Genomic DNA, 20,533 nt, shown 5'->3' on the forward strand with positions numbered 1-20,533 from the left:
CCCAGCTCTCAGCAGCATGGTGGGGAGGCTGGGATGATTAAAAGCAAGAAAATCAGATGAAGCTGGTTTCATGGGTAAAAAACAAGAGGCAAAGACAGGCCACTGTGAGGCTGCTGCCTGGCCAGGACTGTCCTGTGGCACCTCCAGGACCATCTCAGTGACTGCCCTGAGTCTTTTTCTCCCTATCACAGAATTACAGATCCCAGAGTCACAGAACTGGTCAGGTAGGAAAGGGACAGCAGTGGGTCATTCGGTCCAACCTCCTTGCTCAAGCAGGGCCATTCTAGCACGCATTGCACAGGATTGTGTCCACTTGAATCAGGGGAGAGACTCCACATCTCTTTAGGCAGTATTTCAGGCTAGGGTCACTGCACACAGAAGTTCTTCCTATTCGGCTGAAACTCCCTGTGTATCAGTTTCTGTCCCTTCCCTCTCGTCCTCGTACTTGGCACCACCGAGCAGAGCGTGATCCATCCTCTGGACACCTCCCTGCAGAAACTCCCGGACGAGGTCCCCTCTCCGCCGCCTCTTGTGGGGCTGAAGAGCTGCAACTCCCTCAGCCCTTGTCAGTACGAGAAATGCTCCGGTGCTTTAATTAAACACCTTCCTTTCCCCCCGCTGGACAAGCCCCTTCGCTCCCCGCTATTTGTGCGGCGGGGCTGGCGGTATCTGCCGGGGCTGAGGCGTCGGTGTCGGTGGCGAGGAGATGTGAGGCGGTGCGTGCCGGTGGTGAGGCGATGAGTGCGGTGTGTGCCGGGGCTGAGGCGGTGTGTGCCGGTGGCGAGGCGGTGTGTGCCGATGGTGAGGCGGTGCGTGCCCGGTGTGAGGCGGTGCGTGCCCGGTGTGAGGCGGTGCGTGCCCGGTGTAAGGCGGTGCGTGCCCGGTGTGAGGCGGTGTGCCGGTGGCGAGGCGGTGCGTGCCCGGTGTGAGGCGGTGTGTGCCGGTGGCGAGGCCGTGTGTGCCGTGTGTGCCGTGTGTGCCGTGTGTGCCGTGTGTGCCGTGTGTGCCGGTGGCGAGGCGGTGCCGCTGTCCCCGTGTCCCGCTGCCGCCGTCCCCGGCCGCGGCCGCCGCTCTTTGTCTGGCTCCCCCGCCCCGCGCAGTCACGTGCCGGGGGCGGGGCCGTCGCGCGGCGGTGACGCGCGCGGGGCGCGGGCAGGATGGGGCGGTGAGGGGCGGCCGTGCCGGAGCGCCCGCGGCAGCCGCGCCGGGCCCCGAGCGAGCCGAGCGGGCGGTAAGGGCGGCGGCGCGGGGGAGGCGCGGAGGGAATGCGGAGGGAATGCGGAGGGAGCGCGGGCTACGAGGCGCCGGCGCTCCCGCAAGCCGGCCGGGCCTGGCGGGCGGCGCCCGCGGCTGTGCTGGCGCCGGGCCCCGCCCGCGGCCGGGGGTCCGGCGGGGCCTCCCCCGGAGCGCGGAGCGCTGCGGCCCCGCCGCTCCCGGCCCGCCGCTCCCGGGCCGGCTGCGCTGCGCCCTTGGCGTCTCCGCGCTCCCGGAGGAGCCCCTGGGTGCCGCTCCCCCCGCAGTGCGGGGCTGGGAGGCTCCGACCCCGCGTCCCGGCACTCCCGCTCGGCAAGTGCGCCTGGGCTGGCACAGGGAGCTCCGCCACGGTACTTGCACAAAGAGTTGGTTTTTTTTGGTTTTTTTTTTTTTTATAGTGACTGGGCTACAAAATAAAATTAGAAGCCAGTTGTGGCTGAAACTCATTGCTGTGAGTGCGACTCCAGAGTGCATAGAAATACTCAAGATGGGGTTTTGTTTGTTTCTATTTATGCTAATTTCATCTTACTTGCCCTTTAGGCCATGTTTATCTGTTCTTGGTAAGGTACGTTTTTCTTGGTTTGCGTTTTCTTCACCGGAAGACAGCACACATATTAACTATAGGTAAATTAAAATTTGGCTTAAAAATGATGTGAAGGAATTACATGCTAGTATAGTTTCAGAGATGAGCACTATGGTTTTTTTCTTATTATGTTTTGACTTAAGGTTGATAACATATAGTTTTGAAGGGAAAGAAATCTGAATAAAAGTATGTATGAATGTTTTTTGATGCCTTTTTTTTTTTTTTTTTCCCTGACTGTATTTCTGTAAGGTAAGTAGTTAATACAAACTCAGGATCAAAATTTTGCATCTTTACACCCTCTGGAATATATTTGCTGTCTATGACACCTTTTAAACAACATGATGTGTTTTAATGCTATTTTTTTTCCCTCCTTCAAAGGTGGTGAAAAAGAATATCAAGATGAGTAAAAAGCCTCCAAATCGTCCTGGAATCACATTTGAGATTGGTGCTCGTTTGGAGGCACTGGACTATTTGCAAAAATGGTACGGAAGGCATTGTGTAGTATTTGCTGAGAGCATAATTATTTTGTGTCGTTTGTGTGCTTTGATAACCGATTATAAAAACCAGTGCACCTATTCATTGACAATTTCTACATGTGAACTTTATGAATTTCCACCTATGTCCTTTAAAAGTGTTAGCTTTTAGGAAAATATTATCTCTTCAGAAATCAAGCTAAACTTTTCTACGGGTTTGTGTTTATTTGCTCTTAGTGGCTTGTGCAGGTGTAAGAAGCAAAGAGCCTTTCTGGAGTCTGTGGAATTCAGTGTCATGGACGAGGTGATTGGTGTGTCAATGAGGCAAACTTCATGATCAAAGACTTCTTTTGTCTTCATTTGAAGGCATGCAAGGGGAGTTGTTTTGTATTCAGTTGTCACACTTGACAGGTTTACAAAACTGATTCTAAAAAAAAAAAAAACAAACCCACATCCTGAATTGGAGTTCATGGGATAGGCAGATACAGTTGTGTTTTTATTAAACAGCTGGAGAAATGAAGTGCTTAAAACTGTGACTGCAACCACCCAGGTGTATTGTGAATTCAAAGACTATAAAATAGGAATTGTGGACACAAGGTCTGTGCTGCACAGCATGTGTATTGTGAAAGGAGCTGTTCTGATGAAAAAAATTGCTAGTATAAATTTTATTAAAGCAAGTGGGCTAATTTGATGATGTGTCCTGGCTATGCTAGTTGAATTTGAAAAATCCCTCATTTTAAAGTAGGTGACAGAAGTAGTTGATGCTTCTACTTAGAAGTTTTTTCTTAGCTGCTCTCTGATTTATTAGGGTTAGGAAGTGTAGAGGTGTGTATCTTTTTTTCTGTTGTGTTCCTGGAGAGCTCAGCATGTTCCTGTAAATATCTGATCCTGTTAACTCCAAGTGATGTGAGAGAGAAGTCTGTGTATTATTGATGTCTCTGCTCCAGTGTTATGTGCTCTGTATAAAAAGTTGGGTCAAACTTTTTATTTGTAGAGCTTTGATTTTAATTATAGGAAGAGTGTTTGTCTTAATAAATGGACTCTGAAAGATGTGGTTTATAGAACTATTGTTCTTACCTGTTGCTGTAGACTGGGTTTTCAGCATGCTGATTCTATAACTGAGTGGCAGGATAAGGAAAACGTCCAAAATAGAGCAATAAAACTTTTTACAGCATCTTCTGTGACTAGAGATAGTTGCTTATGTAATCAGGTAACAAAAATTAATATGTAAAAGTAGCATAATAGTATCAAAAAAGTATCACTGACTGTTCAGTGTATAATTTGTGTCAAACCTGCCCAGCTTTTTCCAGGGAAGGGTTGCATGTCAGTGCTGAAGCTCTTGTGTAGGTTTGGATTGTCAGGCATGGCCATGTCACAAGCTCTGCAGCTGAGTTGCTGGGTGTTTTCAGGAAGAATAGAATTTATCCTGAACTTTCTAGGATTGGATTTATTATCTGTACCACCAGGTAGACCCAGGTCAAGTTTAAATACATGTAAACTATTGTGCCATATACAGAAGAAAGTTAATATCAAAATTTAGCAGTTGCAGCAACAATGAAAACAGGACTGTATTTCAAATGAACTAGTAATACAAAATGAACTAATAATACAAACCCAAATACTTTATGACAGAAAATCTACTGTTGTGCTATAATTAGGGTGTTAAGGGTTGCAATGATAGTCTATGGGATTTTTTAGTTGGCTTTCTGTTGCATAAGGGGGTGGTGGATGTTTTTAAAAATCTTTCTATATATAATCTGTATGCATTCTGCTCATTTGCATGCAGAAATACATACTTCAAAGAAAATAAATTTGCTGAACTTACATGAAATCTCTTTATTATTTTTTAACAAAAGCCAAATTGAAGATCATTGGCATTGCTTAGCTCAGTCTTTCTGCAAGTGACAAATTGTGAACACTTGCTGAAAAATAGCCTTTAAAAGGATTTTAATTTTTTTCTCCATTTTTCTGAAAGCTTGCTGTCATCTAATGATCATGACTAGTTAAACTGTTAATCAAGAAAGGCTTCTAGAGGATGTTAGAAAAAAATACAGTGAAATATGTTTTTGTTTTTTGAGGTACTTTTGCAGGTCTTTAATTTTCAACTGTGTAGTAGTTGCTGAAATTGAACTCTTGGCATCTGGTGTTTAATTTATGTTCTGTGGCAGAGTAGGAGAAAGCCCAGTCAAACTGGTCAGCAAAGACAAGACAGGCTGTCAGTGAGCATGTTTAGTTTTGCCTTATTGTGGAGGTAACTGCAATTGCTGCTTTATCAAGTACAGCAGTTATGCTGTTGCAGAGGATCATCTTGCATAAAGAACTTGTACCACTTGTTCCATTTAAATTTGCTAAAGCAATCTATGAACTACATCTCTGATCAACACTGATCATCTGCAGCAGATAACAAATGAGATGGGATTGAAAATTATAAAATATAAAATTATTAAGTATGTGAAATGATCAGGGTCTGGAGGAGTGTATGACCTATAAAGAGAGAGTGAGGAAATTATTTCTTTAGCTTGGAGAAGGCTTCAGAAATCCCACTATCAGCCTTCTGATACCTACGGGGCTGTTATCAACAAGACTTAGCCAAACCCTACAGGTAGTTAGAGGACAAAACAACAGGCACAAACTGAAATGAGATATTCAGACTAGGTTCAAGGAGAATCTTTTTTTTCTTGGGACAGTCAAGCAGTGGATCAGGTTGCCTGAAGAGTTTGTGGAGTCTCCAGCATGGGAGTTTTTCAAGACTGTGATGGATAAAACATTGGAAAACCTGGCCTGTTGCCATAGTTGACCCTGCTTTGAGTGAGAGGTTGGACTAGAGGCTTTCTGAGGTTGCTTTCAGTTTGAATTCCCCTGTGATCTCATACATGAACTGATACATGTGCATACACCCTCTTCTGCCTCTCTTTACTGACAGAGCAAATGAAAAAGCGGTAGAGCTGCACTTATCTGCAAGTGCATGTCTGTGTGTAAGACAGTTCTTGAGCTGTCAGCTCCCACAAGTAGGACACTGTCCCTGCAAAGCTGATGTATTTAAGGATGTATCTCTTCATTTTTTAATATTTTTGTGGGGGCTTTTTTGGCTGTAGCTCTCTGCTGGTTGTCCTGTAAGCAGCAGATACTGATTTGAAAAAAACCCTGTTGTTTTTCTGGGAGCATAGTCTTTATTAATTTGCTCGATCTAAACTCTTAAGTTAGGTAATGAAGTACAGATGGATGGCCCTGGTTTCTGGAATGGAAACAGCCCCTCTAAAACAGGTTAGTTGTTGGAACAACAGTACTTCCTCTTGGTATATCTGATTATCTGGATGGATTTCCACACTCCCCACCAAGTATGGAGGAAGTCTTTTCCCTGAAAGACTTTGAGAAATCTTACTTGATACAGTTCTTGCTTTGGACTTCAGTTGACTGGGTTACCTGGCAGGTGTTTGAAAGCGAAGTGAAGTCTGCTTTATATTTAATACAATATATGTATAATGAATTTGGGGACCTAGAAATAGATGTTTGCAGATTTTTAAGACACTAGAACAGTATTTGTGAGAAGTCAGTACGGAGGGTATTTGGTTTTATATCCTCTATGAGATAGAAGAAAGCACTTTTTAAACCAGTGTCACAAAGGCAAGAAGTATGAGTGTGTTTGTAGGTACAAACTTAGGCAAATTTACTAATGTTTTTGTATCTTTTTTACAGTTTGAAATGCCTATGATTCAATTTCACAAGGCAGTTCACCACTTTTTGGTCACTTTTGAAGGGTTAAAAGGATAATGTAAAAAAAAGTGCTGTCTGTGTGGTTGTTAATGTGTGTTGAGTGCATTGGAAAAAATATGTGGTTTTTTTTTTACACTGTTAAGAAGTGAAATGGGAAGTTTTCATTATTTTTTTATTGTATAAATGTTAGAACACTGTTGTTGCGTGACCAAGGCTTCATAGTATAGGTTTTTAAGCCATATCAAATTCTGAGGCTTTCCAAAAATATTGTGCAATTATAATGGGCTGGAATTGCCAAGATTGGAACCTGAGAATGGAGGGTGTGCAGTGTGTAAACTGGGCAAATAAATCCAGCTAAGAGCAGTTCTCTTGTTCTCTCTTTGAAAAGCAAGAGCAAACCCCCTTAAAATTTGGATGAAGCTTCAATTTGCAGAATATTGTTTCTTCCCATAAAAGAAACTCCTTGGTTATTGAGTTTCAGTGTGCTGGTCTGAGTATTTTTTTTTTCTTTTTTTTGTTTTTTTGAAAAGTGAAGACTTTTCCCTCAAATTTTAGAGTGTGTTTTTCTGGTTTGTGCTGATGAAGTGTTGTCAAATCCAGTTGTATATCAACTTCATTGTGATGAGTTAGTGTGGCTTACTTGCTGGGGAAATTAACCTGACTTGAAAGTTGATTTGGCCTTGATTTTATTATTCTTTGGTACTGTAAAGAATGATATTTGTGTCTCCCTTTGCAGTATGTCTTCAAATGCCTAATTGTAACTTTGTGATGGAAAGAACTTCCACATAAAAGTTCTGAAGTGTATGAAATGTAATAATCTTCATATTAATCTTTTAATTCATTCTTTAATTGATTCTTTTCAGTCAAAGTACAAAATCACCAGAAAGATATTTTTGTGCAGGGGATAAATTACAAGAATAAGTTCTGCAATACATATGTTCTGGTCTTTTCCACTGTGGGATCAATATTGTGAAATATTACTGTTTGTACATATTTGTGGCACAATGTGTGGCTAAATTTAGTGGAAATTGAGGATAATAGTTTGCTAAATAGAGAGTTGTGTTTGGGTTACCCAATAACTAATTGCATATGGCTTGGGTGGTTCCATCTCTGTGAACATATAATGGACTTCTAGAAAGACATTGATAGCAGAAATTGTATTTAGCAAAGAGAAATTAACTTATAAATACCTTGAGCTTCATGTCTCATCTAAAGTGATTTCTATTGACAATTAATATTTTGTTCATCTTCTTTTATTAACTGATGCTAACTTTTTCTCTTGATTTTGTATATGTATTAATGTCTTGATTCTTGGCTTGCTGAATTTTCTTTATAATTTTCTTAATTTTAAAATATTTGTCTCTAAACTCTGCTCTGCATTTTATTTTCCCCTCTTATGTGGTTTGCTTTTTCCATGTCAGTGCTGTATTTTCCGAGTTTATTCCTTCTGTTGTCTTCTCACAGAGTGCTTGGAATGGTGTCTTGACTGCTGCTGACCAGAGGAAGCTCCTGGCCATAACAAGGGCACTGCTATAGGGATGTGCCATAGTGGGAGCAGAGTGTTTGCATTGGAGATGTTTAGGAAAAGGAGAATTCTCTTTCAGCTGGTTGGACCTGAATTTTGTAAATCAGCCATAGCTTTGCATCACTGGTGGCTGGCATGCAATAAACCTAAAACTTCAAACTGTACTGGGAAAGGGCATCACAGTTTTTGGCTTCCATTTCTGATTGCTGCAAAATGTATTTTCTGTCCTGTTGCTTTTATGGTGTTTTTCCTTTTTTCCCTCTGTTAAGTATCTTCTGTCATCCTTCTACTTGGAACTCCTTTAGGTTACATTGTTTCTCACACACGTGGTGCTTTAACAGTAACTTGACTTTTTCCTCTGATTTGCTCCTCTTCCTGCTTCTTCTGATATTTTAGTGTCAAGTTCTAAGTCTGTAACTGGAACACTCTGGAGTATGAAAAAAAACCTAGACATTTTATAATTAATTTTTTTTTAAATAAAATTTGTAAGTGTAGTAGCATATGGACTTAAACTATAATGAGAGACAGGAAAACCATCTCATGGCTGACTTATTTTCTTGAAGCCTTATTCAAAGTTAAACTAGAATGTTGCTGCTGGGATACAAGTTTGACCCATGAGTTTTACATTCTGTTTTAATGCAGTAGATCATCAGCTCCACCTTTCTTGTTAGATTGTCAGTCTACTTTAGAGGGGGAAGAGAGGCTGATCTTGTTTCTTTGAAAGACTTGAAAAAGATTTTATTAGGGCAGTGGCAAATGAGAGGCTTCAATCTTAGACTAAGACGTTGGGGTTTCTTTGGAAGTTCAGCGAGAAAAAGATGGGGACTTAAGGAATGGATATAAAATATTTAGTGTTTCTGAAATATATGGGTGAGAGATATACAAGAGCTTGGACTGTCTCTGAATTCTGATGTGAGGGTGAAATATGGCTGCAGTAGTAACCTAGAAAATCAAAGAGATTTTCTTAATCAGTAGCTCCTGAGATACTTAAATCTTGGCAAGTTGTATACATCACTGCAATTGAAGAAGTAGGACAGGAGAAAAGAAGGAGCAAATTGAGATTGACATCTTTTTGTTTTAATGTGCTGGTCCAGTTAGAAACCTGTACTTCCTGATAACTTACATTTTAGTCATAACATAGTGTCAGAGACTCCTTTAAGAGCACAATCAGTATTTTGGAGAGATTATATTCAAAATTGATGGTGTTGACAGGTTCCCTATAAATATCAGTTGCCTTTCTAGCAAAGAATTTGCAGTAGGATTGGAAATTGGTTGCTCACGCTCTGCTCTTTTACTATTGGTTCACAGTAGTACTTGGTTTGACAAACAGGTTGTGACAGTTAAAGGAGCTGTCCTTTTGCTGTGGTCTTTCTTTTCTGTACACATTGTTAACTTTAGAGCAGCCCTAATATAAATGCTGGTAAAAAAAAAAAATCAGTGATGTAATTAACTTTCTTTTTTTTTTAGGAGATTCTATGCACTTTTGAGTCTCTTTCACTACTTCTCTGAAGGGCACAAGGAGCTGAATTCTGCCTGATTCCAATTTTCAATGTTGTTTATAGATTCTTGAACTAAATGTTATCAAATCATTTCACTTACTTAGCCTTTTTCAGACTTAGAGAGTTTTCAGTATGAAGTGTTAATACAACTTTCTGGAAGGTCATGTATTCTCTATTGTATCTAAACCAAGAAGGAAACCTTTGAGACTTAGCAGTTTGTGTTTAACACTCCAGGTATCCATCTCGAATTGAGAAGATAGATTATGAAGAGGGGAAGATGTTGGTGCACTTTGAACGCTGGAGCCATCGCTACGATGAGTGGATTTACTGGGACAGCAACAGGTTACGACCTTTGGAGCGACCAGCATTAAGGAAAGAGGGACTGAAGGATGATGATGAATTTGTTGTAAGTGGTAGATTTATTTTATCTTAGACGTTTGTAAACTACTATACTTGTTTTCTTTCATTAAAACTCTCTAGAACATAATAATTTTTAGGAAAAAAGTTAAATATTAATTACTAAATTTGTTTAAAATAGGATTTTAAACCTGGAGAAGAAGTCCTAGCTCGTTGGACGGACTGTCGATATTACCCTGCAAAGATTGAAGCAATTAATAAGGAGGGTATGTATTGCAATGGTCCGTTGGTAAGGTCTGCTTGAAAATGCTATGCTGTAGATTTTGTCTGCTTAAAAAAGTGATATGGCATAAAGTTTTTATCTCTGCCCCCATATTAAATGAAAATGTTTTTATATATTTAATTTAGTAGAATGTGTGTGTTTTATCTGTATCAAATTTGAAAACTGAAATTCCTCCTAGAAGACAAAATGCTTTTTTAAATGTTTTTACTGTTTCCCTAGTGTGGCATCTTCAATATTACATAACTATTTCAATGAATTATGAGCAGAAGTGACTCAGTAGTTTAAATATACTTGAAATTACCCAGCTGGACAAAGAGTAACAGTATTAAAGCAGGGTTTCATTGAGGCCATAATTTGGCTTTTTGTACCTCTCTTGCTCCTGACTAGTGGTAACACTTGGTTACTCTTGTCATGCAAAGTAACTTGCAAAACATAAAGCTTTCATAGTAACAAAGTGTGTTTGTTTCTTGACCACTCATAGTGATTCCATCAATCATTTCTAGGAACATTCACAGTGCAATTCTATGATGGTGTTATTCGATGTCTTAAAAGGATGCATATCAAATCTATGCCAGAGGATGCAAAAGGGCAGGTAAGAATACTTAAAGTAATTGCTTTGTTAGGTTTTGTGTAGTTATTTGGGTTTTCATTGTTTCGTTTGTTTGTTTTGTTTTTTTTTTAACATCATGAGACTTTAGAAATGTCAGTAGCACAACTAGATTTAGATTAGTCTTTATTCTAGGCCCTGCACTGCCTTGCTTCACCCGTTTATGGATGATGCCTCAGAGTGTGCTGCTCAAGTGGGCTTGCCTCGCTGAAATGTCTGGCTGCTGGACACTCCATTGCCAACTAATAGTTCACAAAGCCTTGCTTCCAGAGTTTACAAAACCAGGGGCATCCAATGACTTTTCTCTCTGGTATCTTTTCAGTAAAAAAGCTTTAGCTTGTTAGCAGTCTGTGCTGCTGATTTTTTTTTAAATTTTATTTATTCCCCACTTTCTGCCCATGTGTTTTCTTTGCTACTGAGAGCTTTTTGCCCACATGTTCTTGCAAACATGACTTTGGGGCTTTTGCCCCCTGTATCAGAACTTTTGGGCAATCAGACAGATAAATATTTCTTGTCCCTTCTAACATCTAGTTGCTGATAAAGAAGAAGTGCTGAATAGATGTTGAGGGAGATTATGAAGTAGAGGACATGATTTGGTCACTAGGCCTATCTTTATATGTGAAAGGGAAACATCATTGAAAACTCTTATGTGCTTTCAGTGCATATGCCATTGCATTTATCTTGCATGGTAGCTGCATTTTCATATTTAATGAGAAATTTTTCCACTGAAACTATTTGAGACAAAATCCATGAAAACTAGTCTTTATTTGCTCTTAGTTTTCTTCAGAATACTCTTAACTTTGCAGACTTCAAATATTTCATAATTGCCATTGTAGCCAGCCATATTTTGACCAGGGCAGATGGATAATTGAAATGGCTTGAAAGCATCTCCACGTCCTGGCCTCCAGGGTAAGGGTAGCTGTATTGGTAGGGTTGATCCACTATGCAGGGGACACTGGAACTTGGTGCAGACACCACTGCATTATTTAAAAGATGCTGCCTGAAGGAGATTAAACTGAAATCTATAGTCACAGTAACCCTGGCTTCTTGCTGCAGTCTTGCAGTAACTCTGTTGAACCAGTGTGTAGTATTTTAAGGAATACTGTCAGTATGACAGTAAGATAGGAGGCTTGAGTGTTTCTGTTTACTTACAAAAAGCAAAACTTGGGTAATGTGTTTGTGACCAAAAAAAAAATAAGCCTTTTGTGACAGTGGAAAGAGCTCCCTGATTCTGTCCTGTGCTGTTTCTAGGGAGCAATGTTGTGTCTAATCTTGAGTTACTATTCTTTAGGCCACAGGCAATTTCAGCTTTAAAAAAACCCAGTAAATCCATTACTTCCCAACCATTATGTTGTCCAGACTTGGTGGCAGTCCAGCTCATCTGTTATTTCTAATTTTTCTCAGTAGTTGAGAGTTATGCTGCCACTTACGCATCTCGGGGGTTGAATGTAGGCTGCTTCAATGAAATCTTGAGAAGGAATTTGGGGCACAAATATACACTTTGTGAGATGGATTTTGAATTTTTAAGTTGTCTAGATACAAGGGAACCTCAAACTCTACTTTCTGTAATGGTGACTGATACTAGTTGTAGCATTTAATCCTGAAAAACACGAAATAAGCATGAAAGTTTTTAGCTTTCAAAGGCAAAGATATAGTTTTTCTTGCAACTTCTTTTGCATATAATGCAATGGAAAAATGTTTACTTTGGTAAGTGTTTTTGTGTTATTTCAGAATGAAAACATGAACTAAGATTTGGTTGAAAATTAGTCATCTGAGACTGAGCTTTATTTAAGCCTCAAACTCCCATGGATGTTTTTTGTTCTTTTCCATTATTTATTTTGTAAGAAAATATTTACTAAAATCTATGTATAGGTTGCAAAAATACCAAGACTGTAAATTGATTTGAAAAAAATTAAGTAGAGTTGTCTATTGCAACACTTCATGCTTCATTAAAATTATAACTTGTATTTTATGTGTATCCAAACAAAAAAATACATTTCCAGAGATGAGTGTAAGCTTAAGATATTTCAAGTTCTAGTACATCAATAAATCTAACAAATTTTAGGATCTTTGTGGAAGGTGTGTGCTAAGCATGCAGAACTCAAATTACTTGGAGAGAGACAGAGATTAGTTAATATTTAATTTGAGTTTAGTGTGACTTGAAGGAAGAGTCTGTAAGTGCTATAGCACTCAAACTATTTCTCAGTTGCAGCAGAAGTGTGTTTTAATAAAATTCAGTAATGAGGGTGGAAAGGCAAAATTTTTAAAGAGCGAAAAATATTTGTGTTTCAGTGCAATGAGTCTTAAGGCTCAGCTGTGGTTCAGACAAGCACAAATTAATCAAAATCGCATAGATCTGTGACTAATGTAGTACAGAGAGGGGAAAAAGGGGTATTAAGACTGCCCTTATGAGAGCACACATGAAGTATTTGGATAACTTACTTTTTCTGTTTCATGTTTTTTGTTTTATCTTCAATGTAATCAGGCGCGCGAGAGGGAGCAGATAGCGCCGGAGCTGAGATTAGTGACGGAAATCGAACCAAAAGAAGTGAGTTTTGAGGAGGGATTTGAAGGAGAGGGAGGGGACTTGGCACACAGGAAGAGGAAGCTGAGGAAAAAGCATGGATTTGCGAATGGGCCAGAGGAAAAAAGAAGATGTGACAGGAGACAATGTGAGCCAAGATGTAGGTGGGGCAGACTGTGTAGAATTGAAAGGTGAGGGTAAGGAATCCAGGCTTGATGTGGAATCAGCCAGTCAATAGATTGATGTTTTATGTATGTGTATGTATGAATGTGTGGGAGTTGGAAGTTATGGTGTGACAGAAGAGGAAAAAGCAGCTGAATCTTTAGAACTGTGGAGAAGCAAAAAGGTGGTGGTTGTAGGCAGGTGAAGGGAGAGCAATGTATGTGTGAATTCTGCTGCTGACGCAAGGATTGGATTTTGGAAATTATTCTGGTTTTGCCTTCCCACTGTTGCAGGATTATGGTTACACAAGGGATATTTTAAAATAAAGTTTTTTAGCCAATTGATGTGTAAGGCTCTTAAGTAATTTCTGCTGATGTATTTCTTGATCGTGCAATTTCCAGTGTTTTGATTTAGTGAATCTAATTAGCATGATGACAGTTTTCCTCAGTAGTCATAAAGTAAGGCTTTGTTTTCTAACTGCTGTGGGTCATTACTATTCTCCTGTCAGTTTTCTCAGCTTACTTGAAAGCTGAATTCTAGTAAGAAAGAAAAAGAAGGAAATACACATTTTTGGATGTATTTTGTTTTATTTTTTTTTAAAGCTACATATGTAAATGAGACGCTCACTGAGGTGAGATACTGAGGGTAGTGGGAAATCAGGCTGGATCATGCAGAGTAGCTGGTTCAGAGTTACACAACTGCTTCCAATAGGGAGACAGTGTCAGGAAATGAAAGAAAAGTAGGGAAAACTTCTCTTACAAGGCTTTTGCTTTTACTCTTAATTTCTAATGTGTTCATATTTGGGCCCTTGGCTTTGTATGATCTGGGAAATTTTCATACTATTAAAATTTGTGGCTAGTTTCTGTGATATTTAGTGTCCTGCTATTATGGTTGATAGAATAGATATCATACTATTAGCCTGAGGCAGATTTCAGAATTTATTGTGCTTTAGGATCCCATTATTATTTCATTGGTTTGTTAATTTCTTGGTAAAAATTCTTAAAGCAACAAATGTATCCTTTTGAAGGAGGAATTCCTGGGGTCTAAAAAAGACATATAGTCACATTACCATCTTAGATGCTAAATAATTCTCACATGTCAGGAGCTATGCTGCTGAGCAGTCACTCAGCAGTAATTCATGGTTAAAAAGCAGGTATTAACTGTGTCACTTTAGTGCCTGTATGCTTACTCCAGAGCCAAAACAAAAATGGACCCACAGAGTTTCTGAACAATTCAGAGTCACAAAGTTGTTTTAAGTTGGAAGGAATCTCTCGTTATAATCTTGACCATCCCAACTGCTTCAGGTTCTCTTCACTGAGTTTAAATTTACATGTTAATCTAGGAAAAAAGTATAACTGTTACCATAATGAATGTGTCTCTTCTCTGGTTTCTGAGTGTTCAACCTTGTTTGCTTCATCGTTATATGTCCTGCTGCTGTAAGCTCCATGTTGTAAGAACAGTATCCAAACAATGAAATAAAATACAAAGAAAATCACAAAACTCTCCATGATGCACCAGCTGTGCTTAGACCAGGATACTTGGTTCAGCATTGTCTTTTGAAGCTTGATATCTTCTGAATCAGGGTGCTTAGCTTGACTGAAAATTAGGATGCTCTTTAGAAGCTGTTTTTATGCAGGCTGCACTACTTCCTCTTCCCACTTTTATCAGAAGATCTAGTCTCTAGCCATATTACTGATCCTCTTCACCCTTAGCCAGGGTACAGTATAAGACTTCTACTCTCAGGTCTCCTAATTGCTCAGCACCTCAAATAGCTCAAGCCTTTTTTTGTCCTGCTGGATGGGCAAGGCTCTGGATGGACTGGAGCTAATAGGTGGCTGGTCAAAAGAGAGGTATGTGTGCCTTTGACTTATGCCTTATGCAGCTGGCAGGTAGACAGGCCCGTTTGTGCTGGCATGTCACCAAGTGGCCTCAGTAGTTGCCTGATGTGAGGACATTGCCAAAGTGCTTCCAAACTTTGCTGCTGGCTAGTGTGAATGTCTGCATCTTACACTGACAGTGTGGACATGGAACACTTTATCTTAGAGAAATCAAAACTATTGTTGTTTGTAAGTACGTAAGTTGGTGCAAAGAAGAAGCATAACCCTTGTAAAGCAGTGATTCAGAAGTACTGAACTATGGAAAAGGAAAAGCATAATGCAAGGAGAAGTATGTATTACACTAATATGCTGTATTTGTGTTATGTTTTCCTCATATGTCAAAGAAGGCAAAGAAACCCTCAACAGAACAGAAACTTGAAAGGCTTATAATATGTAATGAGTGGGGAAAAGGTTTGTAAAATCAAGCTACTTTAGGTATCTCATGTTATAACAACAAGGAGATATTCCAGAATAAAATAGTCTGTAAAAAAGAGTACTATTTGTGAAGTGCTCATGGGTAACTAGACAAAAAGTCTTTTTCATATTTCTTTTGTGTGGTAGTACTTGTAATTCAGAGCAGTCAAATGCTTCATTCTGACTGGTTGATCATTTCTACTGCCTTCTGTATTGCACATAACTTCTTCATGGGAGAATTCTTTACCTCAGTGTTATAGAAAATTCAAAAAAATACTTTAGTGAAAAGGATCAAGTGACAATATTTGAAGTCAGATTGATCCCTGACATTCTGGAGACATGGCTGTAGTCTCATTGCTCTAAACTAGTGGCAACAGCTTGGTTCAGCCTAGGAAGTTCTCTCCATTTGCTTGTAGGGTGGCTTGACTTGATCTAAGTGCCAAAAAAGTAGATTAGAGTGGGATGTATTGTTCACCCCTTGAATGTTTTCATATGGTACAAATAGGCAATTAAACGAAATTACACTTAATTACCTTAAATACAGATTGTGAAATTCAGTCATTTTGTATTGAAGTTAGTGAGTGAAACCTGTAACATGTAATACAAAAAGAGAAAAAGAGTCTGTAGCTGCTCTAGAAGCAAAGGTGTAATGAGGTAGGAGTTATCCCTGGTTTATCAGTTTAGTTCAGGAGGAATTCAATGCAGCTGGACACTGCTTTGAGGCGACTCTAGCTTTGCATAATAGGTCAACAACTATGGAATTGTGTGTTTCAGAGCCGGAAGGGTAAGAAAAACTTCAGTCTTCTGGGATTGGGAGCTCCTGGGTTTCTAAAGTAATGACACAAAAAGTAATTTAGCAGGGAATGTGTACAGCCAGAATTCTATATACAGTGGTTTTTTGAAAGATGTTTTTTCTTTTTATCCATGTGGCATACTGATAATACTTCAAGTTTATTTGGAAATTCGGGAAGGCCGATTTTGCCACTCTTTGAGTAGTAACCATAAAAATAAATTTAATTTAATTTGAACATTTCTAGATAAAATTCACTGGGTTTATAAATATTTTATGTTTGAGTCTTAGGCACTTTATAATACTTACTCACCATTTTTTCCTTTTTGGAGGATTGGATAGCTTTGGTCAAAGCTGCTGCTGCAGCAGCAGCCAAGAACAAAGCAGGAAGTAAACCTAGAACCAGTGCAAACAGCAATAAAGATAAAGAGGACAGAAAATGGCTAAAAGTCCCTTCAAAAAAGGAAGAAACCTCAACCTCTACAATCATGCAGGAAGTCCAAAAAAAGGAAGAGGAGCCTACATCTAGTGACACATTTGGTAAAAGCACATCCTATAAATACAAAATTGTTTTTTTCTGTAGTGTTAAACTCCTGTTGCTAATTTTGCAGTTAAGTAATAACAATATTTCTCGAGGAAAATGTCACATTTACTGTTATGATAACTTTCTGATACATAATGGTATTTGGTTTGGAAACTATTTTTATTAGATAAATCTAGTTCAGTCAGCATTTACTGCTTGTGCTGAACTTCTGGCTAGCTTTATCCAGAGCAGAACATGGCTTTTCATTAATGATTTCATTGTACAGTTTGGTTGATATTACTGCATCTTCTTTTACCTGTGAGATAATCCCTGATCTTGTTTTATGACAAAAAGAATTTCAATATGCATGATAATATCCATATTCAGGGGTGTTTGAAAATGTATCTGAATTGATAAGATTTGTTCATTTTAAGTCTTTTGTGTTTATTTCTCATAACATTCAGTAAAAATTACAAATTTTGAGGTAATCTCCATATATTGTTTCAGTATTTAATTCTAGATCTTCAGAATGTGTAATTTTTGGTTTTTTTGTGAACATTTGAAGTTTCTTTGCTACAGTATTCTATTAGCAGTTCTGAAATATTTAAGTATTTTAGATGTATGAAATGTGAGTTAATAAGGTTTTTCTTGTGTTTAGAAGTAGGATTTCCTGTAGTGGATGTTCCAAAGATGGCCTTTGTACAGGCAGAGAGCACGTTATCACACAAGAGGAAAAGTAATCTAGGCAACTCATTTCAGGCAAAGAGAGCTCGCCTAAACAAGATCACTGGTAAAATACTTTTTTTGTTGTTGACTTTGTTCCTTTTTCATGCAGTGAAATATTCATCCTTGTAAAGAAGGTGCTGAAGTAGATTGCATAGAAGCACATTCATGAGGCAGATGGTCACTGCAGTCTGTACTTGTTTAGAATTTTAAAGGAATTCATAAATGGTAAAATCTACCTGGTTCATAAATTGGTAACAGACTCTACCTGGTCTTTTTAGTCTTTTAGTGTAGTAGTCCTCCAGAATTGATGAATTTCTTGAGCATATTTTACTTCTAGATGTACAGTTTTCTTTGTTATTGGGTGAATTTCAGTTTATGCAACTTCTTAATAATGTCATGAATTGTATGCTACTGTAAATTAAAGCTATGATTAGCTGTGGAGAAACAGAAAATATTTTTTCCGGAAGTGAAATTCTTGCTTAGAAATTAACATCCCTATGAATTGAAGCTATAAAGATCTGATTTTTTTCAGTGTCTTAAGCATTCATTCCCTATCTTTATTGCTCAAAGATATTAATAGAAAACTGGGATGTTACTACAGCATATGTTGTATACAACAGGAAATGAAATAATTTGTCTTATCATTAAAAGCTGAAAAATGCATTTATTCCAGAATTTAGTAGAAATTTACTTACATGTGAAAAAATTATTTCAAATTATAGTCCTCCAAATAAAAGTTGTGTTGATAGCTTTGATCCTGTCACTATTTAGGACAAAGTCTTGTGTTTGTATGTGTGCTGGAAAAGTATCAGGTGCATTTTAAAAGCTGGGTTGAAAAAAGTTGTAAAGTCACTCCCTTAACAGAGGAGCCCTTGGGGACACTGTAAGATAGAAATTCATTCCACTCATTATACTAGTCAATAGTGTCTTGTATGAAGGCTGGTAAATTTTCTGTGCTACAAATGAGAGGGGCTTTTTTTTGTTGGGATTTTTTTTTTAGTAGATAAAAATTCTCGTTTCTGTAAAGCAAAAATAACCAAATTTGCTAAACTGCATAGTGAGATTTTTTTTCATACTTGTTTTGGCTTATCCAGTCTTTCATTGGTCTGCAGTAGAGGATGTTTAGTCAGTTTTCTTAAGAGAATGGTTCTGTTTCAGTCTCTCAGCCAGAAAAATAACATGCTATGAATCATGGAATAGTTTGGGTTGGAAAGGACCTTAAAGCTCACCTACTTCAAACCTTACTGCCATGAGCAGAGACATCTTCCACTAGACCTGGTTGCTCAAAGCCCCATCCAACCTGGCCTTGCACACTTCCAGGGATGGGGCATCCACAGCTTCTATGAGCAACCTGTGCCCCACCATCCTCATAGGAAAGAATTTCCTCTTCCTATCTAATCTAAACATAGTCTCTTTAGGTTTGAATCTATTCCCTTTTGCCCTGTCACAGCATACCCCTCTAAAATGTCCTTCTCCAGCTCTCTTGTAGACCCCCTTTAGGCTATAAGGTCTCCCTGGAGCTTTCTCTTCTCCAAGCTGTACAATCCCAATTCTCTCAGCCTTTGCTCACAGGAGAGGTGCTCCAGCCCTCTGACCATCTCTGGGTCCCTCCCCTCTACTCACTCCAGCAGGTCCATGTCCTTCCTGTGCTGGGACCCACGAGCTGGACACAGCAGGGCAGGTGGGGTCTGAGCAGAGCAGAGGGGCAGAATCACCTCCCTCATCCTGCTGCCCCCACAGGGCTTTTGATGCAGCCCATGTCCAGCTCTTCAACCACTGTTCACCTTTTCATCTAAGAAAGAACAGATCCTTTTCACCCTTTTCGTACAAAGGAAGCAGTCTTTAGAAAAACCCATCTTCTGCCTCCAGGATTGTCATTTCTGGAAGGCTGCTTCTTTGGTTCCAAGTTTTGTTAATGTATGTCAAATTTATTACCCCCCATTTCTCTTCTCCTTTCCCATACTATGTACATTTTCAGTTCCAATTTAATGGCTGCCATGAGCAGTGGTAGTATAAGATGTAGAGATCTTTAGAAATTGTATTTGCCTGTGCATGTGGATAGAGTCTTACTACCTCAGGAGCATTATGGGAATCACAGTAGTGATACAGGTTCATACAGACTGAACTGAATCATCAGATCATGATTTTTGCATCCATTGACTGTGTTACCATTTTAAAAACAGTGTCTTTCTCTATAAGACATACTTGGCTATCAGAGGATTTGTTACCTTTCAGTGAAAGTATATTAATCCTTTAACTACAAGAAGAAATTTGTCTTGCCTTGTAGATAGTTTGTGTATTTGTTCTCAAATTAACACACTTCTGCAGTTCATACCATAGTAAAGTCTTTTATAACAGTACGTATTGAAAATATGACTGCTAATGATCAAGTTTGTTCCTATCAAATGTTTATTTCCTATGTGTTAATTGTTTGTATATACAATATAGTGTATATCAGTATACACTTCTGTTGTGATATTTTTGTCTCCAGCACAAGCTTTTAGATTTGAAGGAAGGTTGGGAATCATGCTGATGTACCCACTGGAGTGGCTACAAAATAATAAAAGAATTGTAACTGTTAGGAAAACATTTACCTGTTTTTTATGGTTGTATTGAGGAAGTAGTGTAAGACACTATTCCAGGAAGCTGTATGAAGGGAACTGTTCCCTGGCTTTCAGTTCAGCATTCAGCATTTAATGGAGAAGGATTTTCTTGTCTGCCGCAAGGTTCACAGCTGCATCAGGTGTTCTTTGCTCACCATTCAGCAAAATAAAGTTGTTTCCTTTGCCCTTTCTTTTGCTACTAGCACTGGTAGCAATTACATTTCCCAAAAGTGAAGAATATCTCCTGCTAAGCACATATTAATGTTGTCTTCCAAACAGTTTTTACCTCTGTTGGAATGTTTGCTTCCGTGTCTTCTCCTGCTGTGCTGGTACCTAAAACCAGATAATGGCTGCAGTGAGCTTGCGGAACAAAACATTCCTGGTTCACTGTGCCTCTCTGCTTTTGCTTTGTTAGGTGCACTTACAGTCAGAATGGTGAACCTGTAGCCCTGGTTTGCAGTAGCTTGTGAAGATGCTTTGTTCTACAGGCATAGTGCCTGGTATAGAAAAATACTTCATGGTGTAGAGAAAAAGAAAATCATAGGGATCATCTATTGGCAGATCTGAATCTAGAGGGATTTAATAGTTTGAATTCCTGAGCAGGGATCATCTAGCTAAA

General features: G+C 39.1%; 1 protein-coding gene across 14 annotated transcripts in view; it reads left to right on the forward strand.

Moving 5' to 3' along the window:
* The first annotated feature begins 1,148 nt into the window (after nucleotides 1-1,148).
* PHF20L1 (PHD finger protein 20 like 1) overlaps nucleotides 1,149-20,533 on the forward strand; it is a 55,920-nt gene continuing 36,535 nt past the window's right edge. For 4 of the 14 annotated variants that reach the window (XM_077781955.2, XM_085573970.1, XM_085573972.1 and 1 more), the window contains exons 1-8: nucleotides 1,149-1,231; nucleotides 2,216-2,319; nucleotides 9,283-9,454; nucleotides 9,587-9,671; nucleotides 10,192-10,280; nucleotides 12,781-12,843; nucleotides 16,395-16,602; nucleotides 17,244-17,375. In XM_077781955.2, the coding sequence (XP_077638081.1) occupies nucleotides 2,237-2,319; nucleotides 9,283-9,454; nucleotides 9,587-9,671; nucleotides 10,192-10,280; nucleotides 12,781-12,843; nucleotides 16,395-16,602; nucleotides 17,244-17,375 (832 nt within the window). In that variant the 5' untranslated portion in view covers nucleotides 1,149-1,231; nucleotides 2,216-2,236. Of the gene's footprint in view, nucleotides 1,232-1,386; nucleotides 1,605-2,215; nucleotides 2,320-9,282; nucleotides 9,455-9,586; nucleotides 9,672-10,191; nucleotides 10,281-12,780; nucleotides 12,844-16,394; nucleotides 16,603-17,243; nucleotides 17,376-20,533 lie in introns of those variants that run through there. The other 10 variants (XM_085573967.1, XM_085573973.1, XM_085573976.1 and 7 more) reach the window with 6 other exon arrangements.

Source organism: Lonchura striata, chromosome 2 (assembly GCF_050655825.1).
Source record: "Lonchura striata isolate lonStrDom1 chromosome 2, ASM5065582v1, whole genome shotgun sequence".
Lineage (NCBI taxonomy): Eukaryota > Metazoa > Chordata > Aves > Passeriformes > Estrildidae > Lonchura > Lonchura striata.